At 42.0% G+C, this 27,743-nt stretch overlaps 1 protein-coding gene across 1 annotated transcript; it reads left to right on the top strand.

Moving 5' to 3' along the window:
• Window positions 1-438: 438 nt before the first annotated feature.
• Window positions 439-27,507, top strand: sgpp1b (sphingosine-1-phosphate phosphatase 1b). Its single transcript, XM_058615517.1, has 3 exons — window positions 439-1,669; window positions 8,030-8,119; window positions 21,837-27,507. The coding sequence occupies exons 1-3, from the start codon at window positions 761-763 to the stop codon at window positions 22,386-22,388; spliced, it is 1,551 nt and encodes a 516-aa protein (XP_058471500.1). The 5' UTR covers window positions 439-760; the 3' UTR covers window positions 22,389-27,507.
• The last annotated feature ends 236 nt before the right edge of the window (window positions 27,508-27,743 follow it).

Genomic DNA, 27,743 nt, shown 5'->3' with positions numbered 1-27,743 from the left:
CCATCACTTCCATTAAAGCATAATACAAGCATATTATTATACATGGGTGTCAATCTGGGCTTTTGCCTTGTAATCGAATATTTATTACTACTCGCCACCAGATGGTGTTGTTTTTGGCTGTATTCAGCATATGGAGAAAAAACATGCTATTTCCACTAGATAGTGCTGTCACAATCGACCCCTCCCTCTCCATATCCCAGGCTATAATAATTTAACACATTTGTTTATATATATATATTTTATTTTCTGTTTTTTTTTCATCTAAAACATTTTGACATCCTGCCAAAAACCTGACATTTAAAAATGAATTTGTATTTGATATAATTAGGTCAGATGTAAAAAGCACATTTTTGTGCTTAGTGGTACGAATGAGATAAGAACCAGCCCGAAGTTTGAACGATGAAAACCAAACTTTCCGACAGACCTTGAACGCAACAAAGCAGTGGGCGGGCTCTCGGGTCTGTCATTCAGCTGTAGCGGGGGAGAGCTCTCACACAACGGTATACTGAACGCGTCTGTACCGGGTGTAAGGAGTTTCCCAGTTGAAAACTCCCTCTCTGTTTTTAAAGAAGTTACTCGTCGTTTAAATAAGTTGTCGTTGTTAAAACGGTTCGTGTTTCACTTGTGAGAAGACTGTCGTGATGTATGGGTTAGCAAGCTACCGTTAGCCGCTAAACTAGCATCTACGGTCCGTGTGGAAAGAAGCGGACTTCCAGCTCACTTTATCAGCTGTGTTTGGCTCATAAACTTTGAATTAAACATGGAGGAAAACAGTGGCCTCATGAGGCACTTTCGATATCTCCAGGACCCGCACCTTGTCGCCCGCTTCCAGCACATGTGTGGAGTACGTGGGACCTTTTCTAGAAGCGCCTCTGCCGCCAACAGTAGCGGCATCAGCAAGCGAGAGGAGCGGGCTCGCTCGCACAACAACGGGGCATGTCAGCATCGCGTCAACGGGGGAGATGGGAGTGAAAAGTTGGCGGATTTCGGAGCTGGTGACGGCGGGGTGGTGAAAATGAGAGCAGACGGGGTTCGGAAGAGGATAGACCTGGAAAACCGCGCGGGCGATTGTGAAAATGCTCCCCAGAACGGGTCAGTGCTGTCCGGAGCGTCCGCCGGGAGAGACGCGGCTGGTGTGGCCAGCAACAGTCGCACCCTCTCTGGGGCTCCTGCCGCGGGTGCCGGCGTCGTCAGCAGCAGCAGTCGTGCAGCCGGGCCGCTTCTCACGGGGGAAACAAAGGCAGAGGAGACGGGGAACGGCGGGGAAGACTTCCCGGCTTCCTCACAGAGCAGCGCGGTGAAGCCGCTCCGTAGAAACTCTCTTACAGGCGACGCCGGGATGGAGTTCCTGATCGAGAACCGGTTCCTTTACTACCTGTTCACCTTCGGAACCGAGCTGGGCAACGAGCTCTTCTACATCATCTTCTTCCCCTTCGTCATGTGGAACCTGGACGCCCTCGTGGGCCGGAGGCTGATCATCGTGTGGGTGTGGGTCATGTATCTGGGACAGTGCACCAAGGACGTGATCGGCTGGCCGCGGCCCGCTTCACCGCCGGTGGTCAAAGTTGAGATGTTCTACAACTCGGAGTACAGCATGCCGTCCACACACGCCATGTCCGGCACGGCCATCCCCTTCTCCCTGTTCCTCATCACCTATGGACGATGGGAGGTAAAGTAAAAAACAAACAAAAAACACGCTTTTGAAATATTAAAAATGGAAATATGTCAAATACAAACAACAGCGACCCTTATCGTTTAGGACGGTTACTGCAATCCCACAAAAATCGAGCTGCACTTGTTCCAGTAGCTGTCAGAAGTCCGAGTTACCTCTTGTGAATTAGCATAACAAATCTGATGTTTGCTCACTCATACTAGAGCTGTTGTATGAGTATATCGCAATTTATATCATATCGCAAATGCTCGATATTTTGCATTATCGTGATAATATCGTACCCTGACTTAAATATCGCGATAATATTGTTGCATTTTTTGCTGTGATTAATCACGATAATCGCATGAAGCATGTAAAAACAAGCAATTAAAAGGGAGTGAACACAAAGGAAGCTTATTTAAATTCTGATGCAAGTTTGAAGTAATACCTTTTAAATCTATTGATTTAGAATAAGTGACATCTATAGGTGAGAAGGCAGATTGCAACAAACACGGTCTCATTGAATAATTTCTCATATCTGTATTCCTCTATAATGCTAATTTGGCAACTGTGTATAGCTGCCCAGCTTCTCTTAATTCTACTTAATATTTCTTTTTTTAGCTGCTGCCGTTCACGCGGCATCGTTAATTTTGCATAGATTTTGTTGTTCTCTGTTGTGCTTCTCTGAAAGATGACCCGCTCTGCCGCTGAACCTCAGCTTCCTCATGTTAGCCTCTCGCTTACATGTTTTCTTAGTCACCCATGACTAACAAACAATTAACAAAAGTGAGATTTTCTCTGGGATTCCGTTGAGAAATCATCTTTGGTACTGATGCTTAGTCAGCGTCGGTGTGGAGGCTGTTTCTTCTGCTTGAGATGGTGAAACAAAAACACAGCTTCATTATTTTTTATAAGGCATTAAAGTTTCAAAATGAATCTCAGTGGATCATTTTGACACACCGTTCAGCTGTCCCGTAGGTTTGAGGAAGGAGAAGTTGTGAGGAACCACTTCCTCTTGATTTCAACTGAAGGAAAGAAAGTAAGAAAGTTTCTTTGAGGTTCACACGAGAACACAGTTAACCGTCGGTGAGACTCTCCAGCCTCCTCAGAAACACACGGAGCGCCGCGTCTGCTGACGACTGACCTTTTACCTCCTTTCAAGACCTATATGGGGTTTTTATGGCTCATGCCCATCTTTGGAAATCAGGGCAGCAGATGCTTATGAAACACTTACTGTTGTTAATAGTGATACACAAAACTGCTGCACTTGCATAAATATTTATTGAACGTGTCTGTGCAGATTCTTCATCGCTCAGGTCATAGTTAACCAAACGTTATTGCACTGGTACTTTTCTTCACCTCTCTTGTCTGCATTTGTAGGTTAAATAAAATAAAGAAAGATTTTAAATTAGGAATGCAGGATATTGTACTTTTTGCCGATGTATCGGGAAGTGCTTGAGCTGATAAGCGATACCAGTAATGATATCTTAGGTCATCTTATCCCAATGTACCTTTTTTATATCATATAAAAAATATTTATATCATATTTTATATCATATATTATCATTATATGATATATATTATATATAATATATATATTATATTACCTTTCTTAACTGAGCTGTTGTGAATGTGTGTTTCCCCCCTGGGGGAGGAATAAAGTCATTCAATTCAATTCAATATATAAAATTATAAATCAAATCAGTATTTCTGGAAGGCTGGGCGATTTGTCTCATAAGTAATATGTGGATATTTTTTAGTCTATATCCCGACAATACACTATAAATACACTCTAAAATAAATTATAATCTACTGTTTATGATCAGTATTACATGGTCTTAAAATACACTTATTATTACCTCTCATTACAGATAGTACCTAGTTTACAGATTTACAGATAGTTTATTTCTCTGGCTTTTTAATGTGAAATGAAGCTGTGAATATTTACGTGCTTTAGAAACAATGACTATAAATAAGGTGATATTCAGCTTTAACACAATTAACTAAATATAAAGTATTTCTTGTATTTCACAAATGAATTCAATAGGGCCGAACAATTCTTTTAAACGCAGTAATGTGTGTCAAAATATGATTTTTAGATGAATTATCTGAAACTATAGACATCTTATTCTACAGACTGAAGTAAAAACATCGTTGTCTGTCACAGATCTGCACAAATATCACACAGTAGTCATTTTAAATATGTTATTCGGATGAAAATGAGAATAATGATGTTAAAATTACCTTTCCCTTTGATAATTGCAATGAGATATTTATTCTGAGTATTCAATGCAATTATCAATGCAACAGCCTTTAAAACCAGGACGGGTCATCACACATATTTACTTTATATTGCATTCTTTTACAAATCCACTTCATAGAGTAGAATAGTTTATTGTCATTCACTCATGCAACATTGAGACCAAAATAAAAGTGAGATCATCAGATTCAAAAAAAGGTGACAGAGATGTTATCGTCTTATCTGTTTGTGCCACACAAGCAGCTGTTTGTATTTCTAACCTTTACATTCAAAGCCACACACGCAGGAAACGTCAGAATGTGTGTGTTGATGCGTCGAAGGAGAAAGGACAGAAATGCAGACTCTAAATCTGTCTTATCGCTGAGTCGCACACTAGATGGTCAGGGTTCGACGCGCTTATCTCCTCCCGGGGCTGACAGACGAGAAAGAGGGAGAGTGTAATAAATCAATCCCACCTCTGCTCCGGCCTAAATAGAACACACTCACACATCACAATGTGGGGGATTTTCCTGTATTATTGTCCTGTAGCCACTCAGTCAGTGAGCTCAGTGGTAGAGCGAGTTGTCTTTCAACTTGAGGGTTCTGGGTTCGATTCCCGGCTCCCCTAGTGTGCGATGTGTCCTTGGGCAAGACCGTTAACCCCACCTTGCTCCTGACCTTGAAGGCTGTGCCGGCAGAGTGTGAATGTTAAAAGATAAAGGTGTAAGAGATAAGTGAACGAATAAACACCTTATTTGAAATAAAATAGAGATAGAAAAACCGCGCCAATAAGACTGTTATTCCTCCTCCATCAGAGGAGGGTGGGAGAGCTTCAGAGAGGAGAAGACAGTGTTTGTTCTCTGTGTTCTTCCCAACGCTCTCCTCAACTTTTCCTGCCGATTCTTCGCGACTTGCCCGAGCAAAGCTGGAATGTTTGGATTTGGATGAGCAGTGAGTCGGAGACGGTCCCTCCTCCCGTCCCACCGCTCCCTCGCTCGGCTCAGACAGTAACTGGAGACAGATGTCTCAACGGAAAAGAATCCACAGAACTGAGTCAGGAGAGGAGAGGAGAGGAGGAGACAGGACAGGACAGGAGATTAGACGAGATGAGAAAATCTTTCGGTACCTCACGATTTTACAGGCTTGCTTCCACCTCTAATACTCAAAGTGGGACAGAATGAATGAATGAAATAACTTTAATGAAACACATTTACTCCACAGGGTTACAGTGTTCAAAGTCAAAGGCAGCACACCCTGTGTGTGTGTGTGTGTGTGTGTGTGTGTGTGTGTGTGCAGTACACGTCATGTTAGGGAGCAGAGAGCAAACCCTGCTCTGAGGCTAACAGCAGAGTGTGTGTAGAACCACAAGCCACACACAAAAACACAGCAAGTCCATAAAAGTGTGTGCCAGGCGACCACCGCTGCACCACCGCGGTCACAGGCCTGAGGCCACAGCGAGCATGTGAACACGACCGTGGGACCTGCCACAGATCCACGCTGCTGTGTTAGCACATGCAGCAGAGGACATGTCCACACACTGTTTCCTCCTCCTCCTCCTCCTCTCTGACATCAGTGAGTTTGATCAGAGTGTTGTTTTTTTTGTGCAGCTGTGTGTGACCTGACTTCACGGCTAATCCACTCACAGAAACAGGCGCCTGTTTCACAACCACAGTCTGCGTCTGCACTGACCTCGTTTTTAAAGTCCCGCGAAAGCAAACGCACAGATTCTCTTCCTCACACACTTTCATGTCCCGTGTAAAAGTTTTAGATTTGTTGTTATAGAACCACAAAGTATAATTATTTCTAAGGTGTTTCACAATATCCACAGAGATTGCCAAATAATGAGCTATTCTACAGTGTACATCCATGAAAGAACTGACTGCCAAATAATCAGCTATTATATATCCACAAATGAATGGGCTGCCAAATAATGAACATTTCTATATCCACCAATAAACTGTCTGCCAAATAATGAGCTTTTCTATACATCCACCACCAGCCTGGCTGCTAAATAATGACCCATTTATATATCTACCAACTGACAAATAATGAGCTATTCGATAGCTACCAATGGACTGACTACTTTGAGCTACTTTTTACATCCACCATCAGACTGCCAAATAATTATCTGTTCTATACATCCACAAAGACTGACGGCCAAATAATGGGCTATTTCTATATCTACCAATGGACTGACTGCCAAATAATGAACTATTTTATTTATTCACCAAAAGACTGACCAAATAATGAGCTAATCTAGAGAAGCTGAAAGAAGAAGAAGTGATGTGTCAATTCATGATGGGACATGTGTCACGTAGTGTGTCATGGGTTAACATGGGAACCACTTCCACTGTGGATCTGAGATAATGTTTCAACACTATATATATATTATGTGTGTGTGTGTGTGTGTGTAAGATATGAGATAGTGACAGGAGTCAAAGTCTGGGAGTCCCTGTGATGTCATTCGAATGTGTGTGTGTGTTCATCTGTTTGTCGCCTCTTTATGTCATAAACACCAAAACCTGGTCCTAATGAGGCAGAACCTAATTTCTGAGGATCTAGTTAAAGTTAGGCTTTGACATAAACTGAATAAACAAGACTAGCTGTACAAACACGACAGCGTGTGTGTGCGCGCGTGTGCGTGTGTGTGTGTGTGTGCGTAAACAAAAGGCTTTCAGTAAAAGTGCAAACTTCAGCAGCTTTCACTTGATCTCTTTCAGCAGAGCTGTCACTCATCTTCTGTCTCCTCTTTAATGCTGTTGCTCATGACTAACGTTTAAATTTCAACACTGAACTAAATGCTTTTTAAACAAAAACCCACGTTTGCTGCCTTAAACTAACAATAATGTGGACGTTGTCTTTCATTAGCAGCTTGTTTTTACGAAGACAAATGTGTGTGAGACACGTCCTCGTTCTGTTAATATTTACTTCAGTTTTTCCCCAAACCTGGCTGTCTTTTTCTTTAGCAGTTTTTCAGTTTCTCTCTGTGTTGACGATCAAACATGTCCCGTGTCAAGTCGGCGTCTCATGTCTCACAGTCTCATGTGACTTGGATGAAAAGTGAAGATTCAGATCATCAGACTCACATGATGAGAGGAACAGGGTCTGACGTTTGGCTGCTGTGTGACACCAGACTTGTGTGTCTCTCTGTTAGAGTCCAAGTACATCTGATAAGGAAACGGCAGAATGGCTGAAACATTCATGAGGTCACATGTCCGGGTGCACACGAGCACAAAATCATACCCACGTCAACATTTTTAACAAGGCCTGATACAAACTGCACTCAGAACAACATGTAGCTGAACCTCGCTGTTGTTTTATTATGGTTTATAATTTATTATATGGAGCAAAGAAACCAGAAAATATTCACATTTAAGAAGCAGAAGCATCCACAAACAATTTTCCTAGAAAGAGCTATATAATATGGTTTAAGTCGCAGCAGAAGTCACAACATACATTATTTCAGGAGACTTTACATAGTATGGCATAATGTTTTTGTGTATTTCACTCCTGCTAACTTATTGGGTGTTATTTATTCTTTCTTTTTATGTGAAGGACTTTTTGTACCTTGCAGGTATTGTAAAGTGCTATATAAATAATACATTGATTGAGTCAAATAATAATAATAATAACTTTGTAAATTGAGCTGTATCCTGCAGTCTAGGAGTCACAGGTACCTGCAGAGTAAGGACATGGAAAGTAAAAATAATACATTTGAAAATAATAAGTTTATTATTTTCCAAGTGTGTGATGTATATGTTTACTGATGATAAAGTTTCTATTGAATCGAATCTAAATGATAATTATAGCGCCAGGTCTGGATCTGGATCACGGGTACCTGCAGAGTGAGGACAGAGAGGAAAAGCTTAAACTGAGGGAGGAGTTCCCCCAGAAATCTAGACCTATAACTGCATGACTAAGGAGTGCCCCAAGGTTCTGTACTGGGGTCCCTTCTATTTTCAAATACAAGGAGGGGTCCTGTTATCGGCCTGCATGACTTTAAATGTGTTTTCACCACAGTCCACTACTTTAAATTATAAGATATCATCAGTGAATGTTGAATTCCTGTTGTTTTTGCTTTGTGCTAATGCTGCTAATTATAAACCTGTTGCTAACCGTGTGACCTTTCACCTCCACAGTATCCGTTCGCGCTGGGCTTCATAGTGGCTCTCTGCTGGTGTCTGCTGGTCTGCGTCAGTCGAATCTACCTGGGAATGCACTCGGTCCTGGTGAGTCTGACCTCTCGCGTGAGCGGAACACACAGACACACAGCGACACTGACAGTGCCAGCGTCGCCACCTGCGGTGCCAGTGTCTTTGTTTGAACACACGATACCTGACCTGCAGGAAACAGTATCTTTGTCTCCAGAACACGACACCTGTGTGTCTGTAAAACTGATCCATGAATGGATTCATTTAAAACAGGGTGGCAACTAACAATCATTTTCATCTTCTACTTAAGATAAAATGAACAGAAGGAACTACTTTCTCTTACTCAGCGTGCGTGACTGTACTCTTCTCTGTCTCTTATTTTTGAAGACGTCATGCTTATGCCTGTGTGTGTTTCTCATGTGTAAGACAGTTCTCTGTTCCTCCTCCTCCTCCTCCTCCTCCTCCTGCTGTTTGCCGACAGCAGGACTGTGGACGAGATGACGAGTTGAGGTCACTGCGCTTACAAATAATGCAGGTGCTGTCACGAACGGCTGAATCTAACACCGCTGTGTGGGTGTGTTCACCTCGGGTTCTCACTTCATTTCTCTTCGTTCTGAAAGAGTGACGGTGACGACACAGTCGGTGGAATAGTGAGTGGTTTTAGTTTACCTGAGGAAAGAAGTGAGTGTTTAAAAGCCTTTGTGCTAAAAATCCAGGATCTTCTGTTAGACACAGCACACATTATTAAAGCCAGGGTAGGCAACATGTTTATTCATCTAGAATGATGATATTAATAATAATAATAATAATAATAATAATAATAATAATAATAATAATAATAACCTTGTAGTAGAATGGAAATGATCTTCAGTAGAAATATTGTTACTCCAGTAGAGCATGGATACTCCACCTGAGCGGGTACTGTCGGGTCTCGACGGGTCGGGCTGGGGTTAGACATAATTCAAGTTCTTTAAGAGAAACATAGAGTAAAAAAAGGATGGGTATTGGTCCGCTAAAATGTAAAATCTGAATTTTAGCTGAGTCATGTTTGTGCTGTTTATTACAGCAATATTTGTGACACTGCTGGAGTATTAGGTCTTTGAAATGACTCGGCACAAATGTGTTGTTAACAGCTTCATACATTCATGGTCTAATATCGGACTGATATCGGTAGATAAAAACTGGTATCGTCCCATCCCTAATTTAAATTACGTTTTCTTTACTTGCTTTATTGAGAAAATGACGTATACATTTAATGAACTGATATGGTATGGCATGTAAAAATAAGTGATAATTACTGGATTTGGTCAATATTCTCTCGTACTCTATGTTCCAGCATTAGTAATAAGGGTCTACACTGCAAAGAAACCTGAAAGAAAAGCAAAAACAGCCTAATAGATGGTGGCTAATTTCAGTGATCAGCATATTTGATTTGGCAAAGGTTTTGTGCTGGACCAGCACTCAATTTGGTACCAGGTTTGGGTGCCATACTATTCAGGTACCAAGGTTTGGCACACAATGCCATCATGCCTCACTCAGTACCAGTGAAGGCGCCGCAACCACGAGCAAACACTGGGCTATAGTGGAGAGAAAAATCAAATAAAACCAGCAAAATAATTTACCTTTTCTGGAAATCCCACCCAACAGTCGACTGACAGATTTCAGCCTTTATTTAAATCAAAAATAATCTTAGAACTCCTCATAAAAACGTGCCCTCCAGAAACATTTCGGTGGTTTCTTCCATCCACGCTTCAGTCACTTTAACCTTGTATGGGGCTAAAGTCTCTTGTTGGTAAATGATGTCAGTCTTCGTTGCCGTGTTGGGGTTCAGGCCGTCTGTCGTCGGGACAACGGTCTCCGTGGTCACAGCTGTGTCTGAGTGATGGATGGAGGTGTGGGAGGTCAACGTCACACGGTGCTTCCACATCAGACGGACACGTCTTCTTTAAGGACTTTCTGCGGCAGAGACGGAACCACAGCCACATGTGTGACCACCACAGCACGTTTAATATTCATCTTCCTCCTCATATTAACTAGAGCTAGAGAAGGAGAGAGAGAGAGAGAGAGAGAGAGGGAAGCATCTCAATAATTTATAACTCGCTGTGAGTAAATGTCTGGACTTGGCTTCAGAGGAGGCTGTGACAGAAGCAGACGCTACAAATCTCTTTTAATGAGCGTCTGCGTTTCCTCAGAAGACGTTCACTGCTGTGATTATAGTCTTCACGATGAGCTTCATAAACACGATAAATAACATTTCCCCGACTGTAATACTGCATCCGTTTTTAAGAGGCTTCAGTGCAAGACGCAGGTTTCACCTGACACACATGAAAACTAAGATCCAGCATCTGTCAGCGAAACCCAACAAGAAGGCGGCCATTTTGAAACAGAAACAGCCATTTTGGGGGTGATTCCGCACATATTGTGTTTGTTTCCCTTTGACTATAGATTATGTCTGAACAGGTTGACATTTACTAGCTGTTCAATAGAATTTTGCCCGTCCAAAAACTGTACAGTGTGTCTTGGAGGTGCAACCACCAATTATTTAACATAATTTATTAATCTGTCAATAATTGTTTTGAATAATTGATTAGTTGTTTGTTCCATAAATTATCAGAAAATGAAAATGTTTTCCAAAACATACAAAATGCTAAAATGAATGTTTTATTTTGTTAAATGGAACAAGAAAACCAGAAAAATATTCACATTTTTTATTTACTTATCAATTAATAATTCATTAATCAATTTCTTCAATGACGTGATGACTACCTAAATGTGTGCATTGATTACCACAAGGTGGCAGCAGCAGCAGCGAGTGTTTGTGTAGTGGACTGCATTTGTGGTTGTAAAAATGATTTAAAATGTACACGTTTCATTGAATGCATCTCGTAGCTGCTTCGCTAAAACTCAACAGAACATTGACGAAATACAATATAGAAAAAAATTAACAAGTAAAAATCATAGAAAAGTAAAGCTGAATTCCTCAAAGAATTAGAAAGTAGTGAAAGTAAATCAAGTGGAAAACAGGACAAGGAAGTTTTCAGGAGTTTTTGTGAAGGTGAGAGAATTCCAGAGGAAACATTTGTGTTTAAAGGTTCTGTCTTTTCCCACAAAGTGATTCTTTCTTTTTATAGTTTACTTCCTAAAGTACTTGTCCTGATTCTTCCTGTCTCCTCTCGTCCTCTACGTCCTGCACATAAAAATGATCTCCTGTCTCCTGCTGCTCCTCCTCCTCCTCCTCCTCCTCCTCGGACACGTTTTCTTTCCTCACCCGACAGCAAGGCCTGGGCTTAAATAAATGTCTGTAACCTTAGCGACCAGTTGACTTTCCACTAGAATCCAGTGAGGTCAGTTTATCTTTCATTTTATTCCCCCCTTTCCTTTGGAGAAGAAACCACATGTTTCCACATGGTGCCGCACAGCAGAGATATGATCTAAATGAGCTTCACTGTAACAACGTCATACTTGACTTTATTTAGTGGGTGAAGAATTCACTGAGGAGAAATCTTTATAAAGCTTGTTCTGTGTTAGTCAGGCGTGTTTGAGAATCACATATCTTTTTGTACTTTATATTTCCAGCAGCTTGTACTTTTACTCCGCTATATTTCCTCTAACTCTCTTAGTTACTTGTTGCTACCAAATAAAATTGGAAGAAGAAGAAGAAGAAGAAGAGTTGGTATTATGGTCTGTGTTTATATCGTGCCGCTTTACACTGCAGTTTTTACCCATTCACACATCTTTCACTCATGTCTTTGCTCAAGGACACACAGAGGAGTAGAGCCAGGAATTGAACCCACAACAGAGCTGCAGAGACACAACATTCAGAGCTGCAGAAACACAACATTCAGAGCTGCAGTAACACATCATTCGGAGCTGCAGAGACACAACATTGGGAGCTGCAGAGACACAACATTCAGAGCTGCAGAAACAACATTCAGAGCTGCAGTAACAACATTTAGAGCTGCAGAGACACAACATTCAGAGCTGCAGCGACACAACATTCAGAGCTGCAGTGACACAACATTCAGAGCTGCAGAGACACAACATTCAGAGCTGCAGAAACACAACATTCAGAGCTGCAGAGACACAACATTCAGAGACACAACATTCAGAGCTGCAGAAACACAACATTCAGAGCTGCAGAGACACAACATTCAGAGCTGTAGTAACAACATTCAGAGCTGCAGAGACACAACATTCAGAGCTGCAGAGACCCAACATTGAGAGCTGCAGTGACACAACATTCAGAGCTGCAGAAACACAACATTCAGAGCTGCAGAGACACAACATTCAGAGCTGCAGTAACACAACATTCAGAGCTGCAGAAACATGAGACAGTGAACTCCGTGTTTTTTACATTACATTACATGTCATTTAGCAGACGCTTTTATCCAAAGTGACTTACAATGGAATTGAGTACAATCAGCCAGGGGTGGAATCGAACTTGCGACCATGATGTCTTTAGCACACAGGGTAGGGTCTTAACCACTGAGCCACTCCACCCCGTTTTTCCATCTGATAACAACAGCCTGGTGTTTGTGTTGAGGGCTGAAGGCGGGAGTCATAGTGCAGTCGTCATACGCGGACTGTTGTGTTTCAGGGAGGGGAGAACATGAACACATTAGCTCCGTCTCTGCCAGGCCCTGGTCCTGGTCCAGGTCCTGTCGAGGACTTAATGTGTTGTGGAAATCATCACGCCCAATCAAACGACTTCCTTCTCCTTTGTTCTGCAGGAAGAGCTCGCAGACAAAGAGCTGCTACTGTTACTGACACAGTTGTTGACATGTGCACAGAGTCTGACGGACTGCCGAGCCACTAACTTTCACTGCAATAGTCTGTTGTTTATTACATTAATTCAATGAGAAGTCGTCATTTTGTAAAAACAAGTTAAAACAAAAAAAATTAAAAAAAATCCTTTCATGGAGGTTATAAAGTTCAAACTACTGACCTAATTAAGAGGATTTACAAAGATTTTATAACTGTCAAATATTTAATATTTTGGACTGAAGACAAATTTTATGTATTTTAACGTATTTAGGTTTGCAAAAATCATTGAAATCACAAAGTGACCAAGTGCAGTATTCAAACTGAAAATGAATTGGCAACTATTTTGATCACTTTAATAACTTTCACGGAAAAAAATACACCAAAATGAAAATTTTGAGGTGAAAAAGAACGGAAATTATTATTAAGTATAATAATTATTACAATTCTCTAAATAAGCAGCAGAAACTCAGGCTGCGGGATTCTCGTTCTGAGTCACATGATCCTGGATTTAAGGATATGAAATCTTGTGAGAATATGTGCAATACAATGAGAATTAATGAGAATGTACTGGAAATTTGAGATATTTGAGGAACTGTGTCAGATGTAAACAGAGTTGTAAAGGGGCAGAAAGTTCTGGGTAAATTTCGAGAAACCTTTAATGGGAAAGTTTGGAATATCAAAGTATTCCAAATTGGAAACTTGCTATAGTTCCATACGTTCCATAGGAATTGATGATAATTTACTGGAAATTTAAAGACTCTCTTAAACAAATAAGTACATTATTGGTTAATTTCCAAAAAACTTTCCTTGGGAACTTTATTTTATGAATTGTTAAAACATTCCAATTTTCCAAGAAAATTATTGTGAATTTACTGGAAATTCTGGATAATTTAAAGAAACAGTGTCATACACAAAGGGATTTTGTGATGGATTTTTTTTCTTTTTGAATTAAAGTTCTGTAATTAAGTAATTATGAGTAATTCTGTGTGTGTGTGTGTGTGTGTGTGTGTGTGTGTTGAACTTGTGCAATGGTGTAATGGCCGCTGATAGCAGGATCCATTAAGTCATTACATTCTTCACGTGAACAACAGGCCCGAGTCACACGAGATCGGCCTTTATTCACCACTGAGCTCTCATTGTCCCGGCCACTTTAGGTAAAAGCTTCTGCCTCAGGACGCAAGTGCACGAGCACGTGCACGTGCACGAGCAGCTGCTTCTGAGACCACTCACTTTGACTCGTGTCAGTGGAGGAGAAAATTACAGAGCAGCAGCAGCAGCAGCAGCAGCAGAAACGCTTTCATTCACCATGTGCTTGTCATCAGAGAGAGAGAGAGAGAGAGAGGACACTGATAAAAGTTTGCCCTGGCAGTAGAGATAAACCGCCCTGACCTTCGGGAGACCTTTTTCCTGTCTTGTTATCTCGCACAGTAAAAATGTGTCTTTGCCCGCTCGTGCTTCTTCTTCTTCTTCTTCTTCTTCACGTGGTGTGTGGTTGTGAGAAGAGAGCAGCAAGGAGAGCTATAAACTCATATATATCTATATATACAAACATATATATATTTTTTCTTATTTCTAATTGTTTGTGTATTGTTTGGTCATTGTTAGTATTGTGTGTTAGTTGTTTTGTAGTTTAGTGTTTAGTGTGTTTTCCGTGTTTTCACGGCAGGGATGGCGTCTGCTGAGACGCTGTCCCTGTCACCGAAGCACGGAGTGCGCATCGTTCCTCCGTCCACTGTGACGGTGGAACAGGTGTTGTTGGCGGTGGGAGATGAAGTGGGACACGGGAACATCAGCTACGCTTCCCGCATGAACAAAGCGGTGGTCGTGTTCCTAAAACAAGAAAGCGATGTAGCGAAGCTCGTGGAGAGCGGCCTCGTGCTCAGCGGGGAGTATATACAGGTGTCACCGTTGGCTGTACCTTCTACAAGGATCACGGTGTCCGGAGTTCCTCCGTTCGTAACTAACGAAGCGCTGGAGAAAGAGCTACGGCGGTTCGGTAAGTTTGCCAGTGGGTTCCGATCGGTGGGTTTGGGTTGTAAGGACCTTAAGCTGAGACATGTTCAGTCTTTTAGAAGACAAGTACTGATGTACTTAGACTCACCCACTCAAACACTTGATGTCTCGTTCCGTGTAAAACATGAGAATGGTTATTATATGGTGTTCGCCAGCTCTGGAAACATGAAGTGCTTTGAGTGTGGAGACGTTGGACACAAGCGGATCGCCTGCCCGCACAGGCGGCACGTAGCGGAAGCTGCTCCGCCTGCGGTGGCCGCGTCGCGTGTCTCGCCTGAGGAGCCTGTTGGTTCCGCGTCCGCGGTGTCGGTCGCGCCTGAGGGGCCTGCTGATTCCGCGGATGCCGTGCAGGTCGCACCTGAAGACCCTGTTGGCTCCGCGCCTGCGGTCTCCGCCGGCTCCGCGGAGGCGGTGCCTGCCGCGCATGCGGTCTCCGCCGCGCCCGCGGTCTCCGCCGGCTCCGCGGAGGAGGCGCCTGCCGCGCATGCGGTCTCCGCCGCTCCCGCGGTCTCCGCCGGCTCCGCGGCTGCGCTGCGCGTCGCGCATGACGAGTCCGCTGGTTCTGTTCTGGACTGTGTGAGAGCAGGACAGGAGGTGGCGTTGGCTGCTGAGAGTCATAAAGTAACAGAACTGGCCAAAGAGGACTCAAGCATTAACAGTGTGGATATGGACGGCGACTCGGATGGTGCTTCTGTGACTGATAGTATAACTGATGGTGCTGAATTATACTCACTAAATGAGATTAATCTTTTTCTAGATGATACTTTCGGCAAAGCAGCTAGTGTATTTGAATATTTTCCTGATGGAAAAAAATTCATAGAAACGGTAAACACTCTACAGAGGGTCGTTGGTCCTGACCTCCTTGATGAACGAAAACGCTTCCGTTTAAAGAGATACATCACTACAGTTAGAAAGGAATTAGGCATAACTGTACGGAAAAGAGCGAAAAAAATGAAAGTCTGAAGAAATAGAGCAATGACCATACAACACTGGGTGTTTTATCTTTGTCTGGTTTTTTCTTGTGTCCTCTTGGTGTCCACACAATCACTCTCCTCTATGCACGTTTTAAAGGTGGCCTCTTTAAACATAAATGGGGGTAGAAATGTACAGAAGAGAGCTTTGATTGCTGAGGTAGCGAGACAGAAAAAACTAGATGTAATTTTCCTTCAAGAAACACACAGTGATAGTGTGAATGAGACAGACTGGAACTTATGGTGGGGGGGACAGATCGTGCTAAGTCACGGCTCTAACATCAGCGCAGGTGTCGCTGTTCTATTCTCTCCATCAGTAAATGTAAATGGTTTAAATAGCACAGAGGTTTTAAAGGGGAGGATCCTCTCAGTAAAGGCAGAAATTTATGGTTTCTGTTTTACTTTTATAAATGTTTATGCTCCAAACAAAGGCCCAGAGCGCTCAGTTGTTTTTAACATTCTAAAAGATCATTTAAGGCTGTGTGGTCAGGGGCAATGTGTGGTTATGGGGGGTGACTGGAACTGCTGTACAGATCCTGCAGACAGGACTGGTCAGGAGCTGCACCCTCAGTCAGCTACAGCTTTAGTCCAGTTAGCAGCAGAAGCCAACCTCGTCGATGTGTGGAGGATGAAACATCCTTCAGTCAGGCAGTACACCTGGATACGAGTGATGGGGGGAGTGGTTAGTGCAGCCAGACTAGACAGGATTTACCTGTCAGCTGGTTGCACTAATCGGGCTGCCACTTGCTACACCATCCCAGTAGGGTTTACTGACCATCATGCGATCTGCATGGAGTTTGTTTTATCCTCAAACTGCAGCACAAAATCATTTTGGCATTTTAATGTTAAACTTTTACTCGACTGTGTTTTTAATCAGAATTTTAAATTGTTCTGGGAACACTGGAGGACAAGAAAGGGGTGTTTCCCCTCTCTGAGTCAGTGGTGGGAGGTTGGGAAAAGCCATATCAGAGTGTTCTGCCAGCAGTATACAGCCTACTCTACTACTAGAATTAAGCAGACTGTACAGCAGCTAGAAGCAGAGATTCTGAACCTGGGGGGAGCCTCTGGACAGCAGACCAACCTGATACAAGCTAAGACACAGCAGTTAAATGCTTTCCTGCAGGAAAAAGCCAAAGGGGCACTGGTTCGAGCTCGGTTCATGCATTTGAACAACATGGACGCACCATCAAAGTTCTTCTTCAGCCTGGAGAAAACAGTGGCACAGAGGAAGCAGATTGTGTGTATCCAACTACCTGGTGGGAAAATAACATCTGATCAGGCTGAGATAAAGAGACAAGTGGTGAACTTCTATACTGAACTGTTTGGGGACGAAGGCTGTGATGGGGACGCGAGCGCAGCTTTAACTCTGAACCTTCCACAGCTGAGTCCAGAGGAGCGCTGTACCCTGGGCTCAGACATCACCATAGAGGAACTAACTACAGCTATGTCTCAAATGGCTACGGGAAAAACCCCGGGTATCGATGGATTACCTGTAGACTTTTTTAAAAACTTCTGGACTGAGCTTGGGCCGGACCTGCTGGACGTTTTTAAAGAATCTTTTAGCAAAGGCACTCTGCCAGCTTCCTGCAGGCGTGCAGTGATTGCCCTTCTACCTAAGAAGGGTGATCTGACATCACTGAAAAACTGGAGACCAGTCGCTCTACTGTGCACGGACTACAAAATTTTATCCAAGTTTTTATCAAACAGACTGAAAGTATTTATCAATCTGTTAATTCAGGCGGATCAGTCCTACTGTGTCCCTGAAAGGTCCATGGTAGACAACTTGTTTTTAATGAGAGACTGTATGGATGTATGCAACATGTATGGAATGAATGTTGGTGTCATCTCCATAGACCAGGAGAAAGCATTTGATCGTGTTGACCACTCTTTTTTATTTGACACACTAAGAGCCTTTGGTGTTGGGGAGCACTTTCTCTCATGGGTGAAATTGTTGTACAGCGGGGCGTGTTGTGTGATAAAGGTGGGCGGGGGTCTTAGTAGCCCAATCCCAGTAAAGAGGGGGATCAGGCAGGGCTGCCCCATTTCAGGCCAGCTCTATAGTATGGCCATTGAGCCTCTCTTACATAGACTGAGGTCCCGGTTGAGGGGGCTCTCTCTACCAGGGCTGACTGACCGCTCCTCGGTGGTGATATCAGCATATGCAGACGACCTCAATGTCTTTGTGAGGGACCAAGCCGATGTGAGAGAACTAGAAGCGGCCCTGGCTCTGTATGGGAGAGCCTCCTCTGCTAGGGTAAACTGGGGGAAAAGTGGAGCATGTCTGGTGGGGCGGTGGAGTTCAGAACTCCCCCCTGTTCTTCCAGGGAACCTGATTTGGGGAACTCAAGGGCTCAAGACACTGGGGGTGTTTCTAGGCAACAAGGACACAGAAAAAAAGAACTGGGAGGGAGTGCTGGTAAAGGTTGAAGCCAAGTTGTCTAAGTGGAAATGGCTGCTCCCCCAGCTGTCCTACAGGGGAAGAGTCCTCATTGTCAACAACCTGGTTGCCTCTGTATTGTGGCACAGGTTGCAAGTCCTAGTCCCACCATCAGGTCTGATAGAAGACTTGCAAAGACTGCTGTTGGACTTCTTTTGGTCGGGTCGTCACTGGCTGCGGGCTGCTGTCCTGTACCTCCCTGTGGCAGAGGGAGGGCAGGGCCTTACTGACATCAAGGCCAGGATAGCTGCCTTCAGACTACAAACTGCTCAGAAGCTGCTGTACAACTGCTCCATCTGTTGGAGAGAACCTGCCCGACTCATTCTCCAGGAGGCCGGACATCTTGGCCTAGACAAACAGTTGTTCCTGCTGGACTCTCATCGTGGTCTCGCTGACGTCACTACGTTTTATTGGTCAGTGCTAGAAGCCTGGAGGACTCTGGGCATCAGCCGCCCTCCCACCACTAAGCCTGGACTGTGGTTATTTGAGGAGCCACTGTTTAATAACACTTTCCTCTTCAGTGTGGTGCTTGCTTCTGCCAGTGTGAGAGACCGTTTCATCAAGGCTGGCATAATCAAATTGGGACACCTCTTGGAGATACCACCCACGACACTCACTGAGAAGGTCAACATAAGGTCCTTTAGACTGGTAGGGAAGGCCATTGAGGAGGTGCTGCTATCCCTGTCGGTTCCACAACGGGCGTTTGTCCAAGATGGAGCCCACGTTGACCAGTGGAGTAAGGGTGTAGAGTACGTGTTCCCACCCATCATGGTCACACCCACTGTTGGAGATTGGAGAGAAAAAAGTGGTCTCCTTCTTTCCATGAGGACACCGGTCATGGGAGCTTTCCACACCTGTGGAAAAAAACAACTCCACCTAAGCTGTGTAAAGGTGCTGAACTTTGGCTCGCTGTCGGACCTCAAAGAAACAAAATGGACTGAGGTATTTGGCAAGGACGCTTCCCCTAGAGGTTGTTGGCGGCTCCTGTATAAGCCTCCTGTTGAAAAACGGATGGCTGACCTCCAGTGGAGAATTATACATGGAATTATAGCTACAAACAGATACAGAGCTCGCCTGGATCCCAGCACCGGGGAGGGGTGTCCTTCTTGTGGGAGGACGGAAACAGTAGAGCACTTGGTGATTTCATGTCCTCGTCTCACAGACCTATTTAAGTTGCTACACGGGTGGGTAGAGGCTCTGGGGGAGGTTTTTTCTGCCTCACTCTTTGTGTTTGGACTAAAGTACACTGTGAAAAAAAGACAAACAATGGTGCTCATCAATTTTTTGCTGGCCACTGCTAAACTAGCAATCTGGAAAAGCCGTAAAAGCCAGGTGTCCGGTGTGGGCTGGACTGAGCCGGTGCTCTATCTGAAGGCACTGGTCTCTGCCAGGCTCAGGATAGAGCACGCATTCTACAAACTTACATCTAACCTGGGGTTTTTTAAGGCTGTGTGGGGCATCGAACAGGTCCTGTGCTCAGTGAGTGAGGACGGCGCACTACAGGTCAAATTTTAGTTTTGTGTGAGTGAGTGAATGAGTTGATTAATGTTGACTAATTGTAAAAAAAAAAAAAAAAAAAAAAAAAAAAAAAAAAAAAAAAAAAAAAAAAAGGGTTCGTAATTAAAGTTTTCTGAAAAGTCAAAAAAGTCTTCTTCTTCTTCTTCTTCTTCTTCTTCTTCTTCTTCTTCTTCTTCTTCTTCTTCTTCTTCTTCTTCGTCTTCTTCTTCTTCTTCTTCTTCTTCTTCTTCTTCTTCTTCTTCTTCTTCTTCTTCTTCTTCTTCTTCTTCTTCTTCTTCTTCCTCCTCTTCTTCTTGTGGGACACGAGTTCCTGTTGAGCGGCGTGTGATGTCGTCTCTGCAGCGCCGACCGTCACAGTTCTGCAAACGTTAATGACTGACATGAGGTCAGGGCTTCTATCAGGGCGGGGAGCGCTTTTCTATCAGCAGCAATTTCACTTTTATAACACACGCACGCGCTGACCACGACGCTGCTGCTGCTGCTGTTTGTGCTGCTGCTGCTGCTGCTGTTTGTGCTGCTGCTGCTGCTGCAGAGTTAAATCACTGACAACTACATGTCATTCACGTCTGATGATGACAACGTCAGCAGCAGCTTTTTTAACAGTTACAAAGAGGCAGAATGTTACTGGTACATTTCCAGAAACTTTCCATGGGAACTTAACTTTGGGGATTTTGGAAATATTTCAGATTGGAAACTTGCTTTGGGAATGAATGAGAATTTACTGAAAATCTGGGATAATTTCAAGAAACTAATTTCTGGTAAATTTCTTTTAAAACTTCCTATGGGAACTGGAAAAAATCCAAATAAGAAACTCTCCATGGGAATTAATGATAATTTACTGGAAATTTAAAGACTGTCTCTGAAACAAATAAGTCAATTTATGGTAATTTCCAGAAACTTTCTATGGGAACTTTAGTTTGGGAATGTTTTGAAATATTCCGGATTAGAAACTCTCCATGTGAATTATTAATCAGAATTTACTAGAATGTTTAGATCATTGAAAGAAACTCTGTCATATTTAATAGAAATCGGTTTGCAAAGGGATGGAAAATGAACGGTAAATTTCCAGAAACTTTCCATGGGAACTTCAGTCAGCGAGTATGAATCAGTGTAAATGTACTGGAAATTTTAGACACTTTAAAGAAGCTGTGTCAAATACAGGGTCAACTTCCAGAAACTTTCCATGGTAAAGTTTGGAATTTTATAAATATTCCATATTGGAAACGTGCCATGGGAATCAATGAGAATTTACTGCATATTTAGGATAAATTAAAGAAAATGTGTCCCATACAAACAGTGTTGCAACTTTTCTATGGGATTGGGAACTTTAGTTTGGGAATTTTGGAAATATTCCAAATAAGAAACTTTCCATGGGAATTAATGAAAATTTTCTGGAAATTTTAAACGATTAAAAAAACTGTCTCTTAAATACATTTATGGTAAATTTCTAAAAAACCTTCCATGGGAACTTTAGTTTGGGAATTGTTGAATCATTCCAATTTGGACATTTTCCATGGGAATTATGGGAATTCAGCCCAACCAATTATTGGGACTACCAATATTTGCTATCTTTATGAATGATTTAATTTCTTAAATTACAGATTTTTGTTGACAAATGTCTAAAACCTTTATCTTCAGTTTTTTATGACCTGTTTCACGTATTTAATATTTGGTTTATACATTATTTTTTATTAAAGTGCAGCCATTAAATATGATGATTGTGCTGTTTTTCTCAGTGTTGTTATGACGACCAGACGTATATAATCTATACGTTCGTCAGTCATCGGAGCAGGAAGTGTCAGCTTTTCTGCTTGACGGCCGACGACCTTTGTGTGTTTGTGTCCCGACTTTCACGGCCGCGCTCGACTCGCTGACTTCCTGTTTCCTGTCAACAGTCGTTGCACTTCCCTCGAGCGTGTGAAGGAAACGCGTTGACAAACATTTATCTTCTCGTGCTGTTTGTGTTCAACTCTATTTGAACTTGACTCAGTTTTCATGTTAAAACTATTCAGACTTTCTCTGTTGTGTTGGTTGAATATTTGACGACGTAGTGAAATAAATAGTGAAATAATAATGTTTCCGTGTCTCTCAGGACGTCATTGCCGGTTTCCTGTACAGCGTCCTCATCCTGCTCTTCTTCCTGCCGGCCTTGGCCCCGATCGACGACTTTAACCTGACGTGCCGCTTCGCGCCGCTCATCATCATCTCGCTGCACCTGGGCCTCGGCCTCTTCTCCTTCACGCTGGACACCTGGAGCACGTCGCGAGGCGACACCGCTCAGATCCTGGGCACGGGCGCCGGCGTGGCGCTGGCCTCGCACATCAACCACTACCTGGACCTGCTGCCCGACCCCGCGCCCGAGCAGCTGCCGCTCACCTTCCCCGCCCTCGGCGTGGGTCTGGTAGCGGCGGCCGCGCTGCGTATCGCCGTGGGCGTCCCCGTGCTGGTGGCCACACGGGCGCTGATGAAAGCCGTGACCATCCCGCTGGTGTGCCGCGTGTGCGGCGTTCCCAGCGACGACGTGAGGAAGGCGAGGCAGCACATGGAGGTGGAGCTGCCGTACCGATACATCGTCTACGGCACCGTGGGCTTCAACGTGCTCTTCCTGGTCCCGCTGATCTTCAGCTACCTGCAGCTGTCCTGACCGGAGGACGCTGAAGTGAGTCCGTTCACCTGCTGCTGCAGAGTTTCATCCAAAACCACTTCCCGACGCCAGTTTCAGTCGGTCTGACGCCACAGAATCTGGATCCTCTTTGTTCGTTCAGTTCAAAAAAGAAAAACATTAGCGACGTGAGCAGATAAAATGGGAGCAGCTTCCGTCAGTCACTTCCTGTTGAAGAGGAAGTCTTTTCAAATGTAGCTTTGACTGTTTGTGCCTGTGACGGAGCTATCGCTCTGTTCTCTTCTCTTATACCTGATCTCCTCCTCCTCCTCCTCCTCCTCCTCCTCCACCAGCAGCACAAATTATTCTCAAAAGCAAACAAACTTCTTCATTTGTGGCCTCGGGGAAAAACTAAAAGAGAAAACGCCACAGCTTTGCTACTGATCGACGACCTGTGTCTGAGTTTCTGTTGTTTGTTTTTATTTGTGTTGTTGTTGTTGTTGTTGTTATTGTTGTTAAGAGCAAAGACAAAGAACCACAGAGATCACGATTGTACTTTCCGTGTCTGATCATCACAGATCCACGCTGCAGAAACAGCTCTCGTCTTCTTGAAATGGATTTAAATTTTGAAAGAAAAAGAATCACTGGTGTTAGCAGATGTCGCTTCACTGAAGGCGTTTTTGTTTTAAGCCCCGCCTCTAGCATGCCAGGGGTTTCTGATTAGTTGTCTTTTATTTTTTGGATTCTGAAGTTGGGCCGGACGTGTCTGCAGAGCTTTTCATCGCCGAGTATTTTCTCCATTAATCGCGATCTTGTTTTGAAATGATCTTTCAAAATGTCTTGTTTTTATCCACAAACTAAAAATGTTTTTTGGAGCAAAGAAACCAGAAAAAAACGGATACGGAAATGCGAAGCTACTCTTCGTAGACACGTGAACGCAACGTAGCGCGAACGTAACGTAATGTAACGTGAAGTACGCAACACCTGAAGAATATATCGTAAAGTACAACGTAAACATAACGTCAACGCGATGTGAATGCGACGTGAAGTACGTAACGTGAACATAGCGTAATGTAACGTGAAGTACGCAACACCTGAAGAATATATCGTGAAGTACAATGTAAACGCAAAGTCAACGCGATGTGAATGCGACGTGAAGTACGTAACGTGAACATAGCGTGAATGTAAAATGCGACTCAGTCGTAACTTGTTGTGAATGTGCTCGACGTCAGTGATTAATCTGGTGATTTTTAAATCCTCGTCTTTGTGTTTTTGCAGCGAGAGAAAACTTTGTGCTTCTTTGTCTTTGTTTCACTTCTCACAGCAATAAGATTCCTGTGGTTTTATCAGACTTCCTGTTTCTTCTTCTTCTTTGATCGCACGTGTACAGTGTTGTGTTGTTGTTGTGTTCTTAAAGGGCTCCTCCCACTCTCTGAGATGGATTGCTTTTCCTGAAGCGATGACGAGGCACATACGAGCTCCACGACCAGGACGCCGCACTTTTCCTCTGTTTGTTTGTTGTTATGAATCTGATGACACTGAAGAAGAATTGTACTTCCTGTTTGATGACGATGAGTGTTCATGTGTTCATGTGTGGGGACGATGACAGGATGAAGACGACGCAGCTCAGGTTGTGATTGAAATAGTTGGTGTTTGAGGTGAAGATTATCATTTCATTTCAAAAAAGGATGATTTTTGTTGTTAAATGGACGAGTGAATTCAGTTTTTTCGTTTTATTTTCCTCCAGAACTTTGTCTCACGACGGAAGAAGGACAGTCTCTTCCTCTCGTCCTCTGTCTCCTCCTGCCATTCCTGGTCTCCTCATCACGTCTGTGGTCTCCTGCTTTCATCCTCTGTGTCCTCCTCTCATTCTACGTCTCCTCCCGTCATCCTCTGTCTCCTCATGTCGCTATCGGTCTCCCCTTGTTTGTCTTCTTTTCCTCTCATCCTCTGTTTCTATCTCTCGTTCCTTGGTCTCCTTGTCATGCCTTTGGTCTCCTCCTCTCGTCCTCAGTTTCCTCCTGTCCTCGTCCTCCATGCTGCAGCTGAGTCACTGTCGTCGTCTGTGAGTTCAAACCAAAAGCGACTTTTACTTTTGAAGACTTTTTCTTTCTTTCTTTTGTTTTTTCTCTCTTTGTTTTCAAACGGTAACCTGGAGAATTCAAAACATGGGTTTGTTTTAAACGACTCGTGTTTGACCGTGACGTCACGTTAAAGCTGAAATGACTGAATGAACCACACAAACAAATGTTTTCCATGTCTGATCGTTCAGACACACTGTCACACACAGACTTTCAACAAAACATACAATGTATGTATATGTATACATATATATAAATATGTATGTATATATACATATTTTTATATATGTATATATACATATACATATATATGTACTGTACATATAGATATGTACACACCTTGTGCCTGAGACTATATGAAAAAACACTGATGAACTCCGTATAAAAAGACAAACAAACAAAAATAGAATTTTCCTTTAGATTAACTTCCTGTTACACTAACATGAACAGTAGGGGGCAGTAGCCTCACACACAGCACTGTCGACGGTGGAACTGAGATCACAGTTTGATTTTATTTTTAACGTCGCGATCTAACGTATTTTTTACAAAATGTGAATTCCGTTCTGCGGTGCTGCCCCCAAGTGGAATACTCCAGTAACACATGTGGTCATGTTTGCAACAGGAAGTGGATCTCAGTAAACATTTTTTAGAGCAAATTTTTATATAAGAAAGAAAGAAAATATTTTTACGACTTTCACTCTTGAGCGGGATTTTGGTTTTTTTGTTTTCTTTTCTTTTCATTTCCTTCTCGTCACGTGTTTCTCAGAGTGGTTTGCAGTGCCTTGCTCCAGGGCACGTGGACGTCAGTTTTTAATGATGCGTTGATTTGCTGCTGTCGCCCCCTGCTGGTGAAGATGATTTTGCCTGTTTGAGCATCAGCATCAGGAAGTTTGATGTTTGGTACTGTCTGAGTGTGTGTGTGTGTATATATACATATATGTATAGATGTGTGTGTATACTGTTCCCAGAATGCACTGCTTCCCCACTCAGTGTCATGAGCTGAACCACGTCCTGAAAGTTTATTTAAAAAACATAAGTATAAAAAAAAGGATTAAAGGAAACTGAAGCAGAAGATGTTCATATTTTAACAGACAGATTTGTTTTGTGTTTAAATTTTTTTTTTTTTGTAGCAGTTAAAGTTTAATTTTACTGACATTTGTGGTTAAAATTGATCAGGAATTTGAGGTTTTTTGAGCTCCTGACGCCAAAAAGGCTCATATTTATTTTTCCTTGTCTTAAATTGTGGAAAAATGGAAAATTGGGAAAAGTCGCACGACTCAACCTCTTTTAATAAATTCTCTGAATTTGAAATGAAACTCGGACACAGCGGCGTCACATGTCACTTCTTCTTCTTTTGTCACTTTCACTTCCTGTGGCCTCGCGCATTGTCCCGTGTTTTTGTTGCGTTATTATTTTTGTTTTGAAATCACTGTGTTTCTGTTCGTTTGTTTATTTCCACAATGAAAAGTTCAACTTTTGTAAAAATGATAGGAATTTATCAGGAAAAGTTTCGTTTTCCTGCAGACGGACGCAGAGTTGTGGAAATGAGTTGAATTAAATGAGATTAACAGATGAGATTAGACCAAACGTCTGTGATGATGAGGTGAATTGTTTATGTGTTCTTCTGTGGTCATTGAATTAATCTGGTTAGTTTATTTAATTTAAAGCAGGATGTTTGTAATCTGATGCAGAAATACACTTTTTAAACACTTTAAAAATTTCACTCCATCATAATTTAGCCTAAATCACAAAATGTGTTGAAGCGTATCCTTAAATTATACATTTTTATTTTTTTTAATTTTTTTTACAATTTTTAGAAACATTTATTTTGTTAGATTCATAATCTGTAATTATATTCCCCTATTTTTAAATCAAAACCTCAATTTTGTCTCTGTCGTTATTCGATCAGTTCTGAAATGTGTTTAACATTCCTAAGATTTTACATTTTTATTTATATTTTTTTATTTGATTTAAATCTATCATAATCTGGAATTATATCTCAGAATTGTATTCTTTAAATTCTAAATCCCAATTTTCCCAATTGTTATTTGATTCATTCCAAATTTTCTGAAAAGCATTCCTGAAATTTTACAATCCCATATTTTGAAATAATCTGGTATTATAATCCAGAATTCTATTTTAAATTCCAAAGTTTTATTTGTCAAGATACCAATTTTTTTTTACATTGTCACATTTAATAAATTCCAAAATTTGTGAAAAATATTCCTGGATATTTTTCATTTTTTTGTTGTTTCATTTTTTTGTTTTTTGTTTTTCATTTAATTCAAAACTCGGTCATAATCTCACATTTTTATCCTCTAATCCCTTCATCAAATCCTGAAATCATAAACTGTATTTATCAAAAACGTATGTTTATACTGTCATAATCTCAAAACGTGCGTTTGGTGAAAATTTTGAGAAATGTTCCAATTTTATAAATTTAAAATCACAGTTTTCTTCAACGTTAACTGAAGCTTCTGTCGTGATCGTTCTCCAGAAAAAAAAATGTTCTCATAAATTCTCATAATTATATATAAATATTTCATATATAACCACAATCAGGGAGGTTCTTTGTAAATTCTTAAATTCTTTATGATAAAGTAGTTGAGATTTTCAGCTCATGTGCTACCCCCGGTGGCCGTGGTGGTATTTCTGCTCAACGTTTTTTTCTTTTAATTACTATTGTTATTTTTTAATTAAATCTCAGAGAAAACATTTTTTTGTTTTTCTGACTTTGACCAAATATTGCGTGTGTTAGCGACGTAGCCGTTAGCCTGACTCTTCAGTGCCTTCATCGTTGTTCAGGAACATGAATATTTTAAATCTCGATGTTGTTGTTGTTTCTCTCTCTCTCATTTGTCGCGTTGCCTTTTGCACTCTGCAGCTGCGACATAAATAAATCATTTTCCCTGCGTCGAGGGAACTTGTAGATAAAGTTTTTAATAAAGTTTTTTCCCTGGTTTATAACTGAGTCACTGTAGCTAAAGACTTGAGTCTTTGTTTGTGTCGAATGAAGTCAAAGTGTTGGATTTTAATCTTCATACGTTCATAGTTGTTCACTGACTTTGATTTAAAAAAAAAAAAAAATGTAAATTAGTTTTTTGTGTTTTTGTTTGAAACCAAATAAACTTTTTGATGAAAAAACAAACATTTTTCTGTAATTTTACCGTGATTTTTACAAACAAATCTTCAAATTTGATCTAGATTAGGATTAGGTCTGGGTGAAGTCTGAATAATGTCTGGATAAAGTCTGGATAAAGTCTGGATGAAGCAGAATTTAAAGAAACAAATACAAATTCAAAAAAGCAAAATAACA

The sequence above is a fragment of the Solea solea genome, chromosome 18 (genome assembly GCF_958295425.1).
Source record: "Solea solea chromosome 18, fSolSol10.1, whole genome shotgun sequence".
In the NCBI taxonomy this organism is placed as follows: domain Eukaryota; kingdom Metazoa; phylum Chordata; class Actinopteri; order Pleuronectiformes; family Soleidae; genus Solea; species Solea solea.
The sequence above is the reverse complement of the archived record's forward strand: the minus strand, read 5'-3'. Positions and strand labels throughout refer to the sequence as shown.

Coding starts and splice junctions, on each gene's coding strand:
- sgpp1b (XM_058615517.1), top strand. CDS start 761: ATGGAGGAAAACAGTGGCCTCATGAGGCACTTTCGATATCTCCAGGAC. Junction 1,670..8,029: donor TCACCTATGGACGATGGGAG/GTAAAGTAAAAA, acceptor TCACCTCCACAG/TATCCGTTCGCGCTGGGCTT. Junction 8,120..21,836: donor TGGGAATGCACTCGGTCCTG/GTGAGTCTGACC, acceptor CGTGTCTCTCAG/GACGTCATTGCCGGTTTCCT.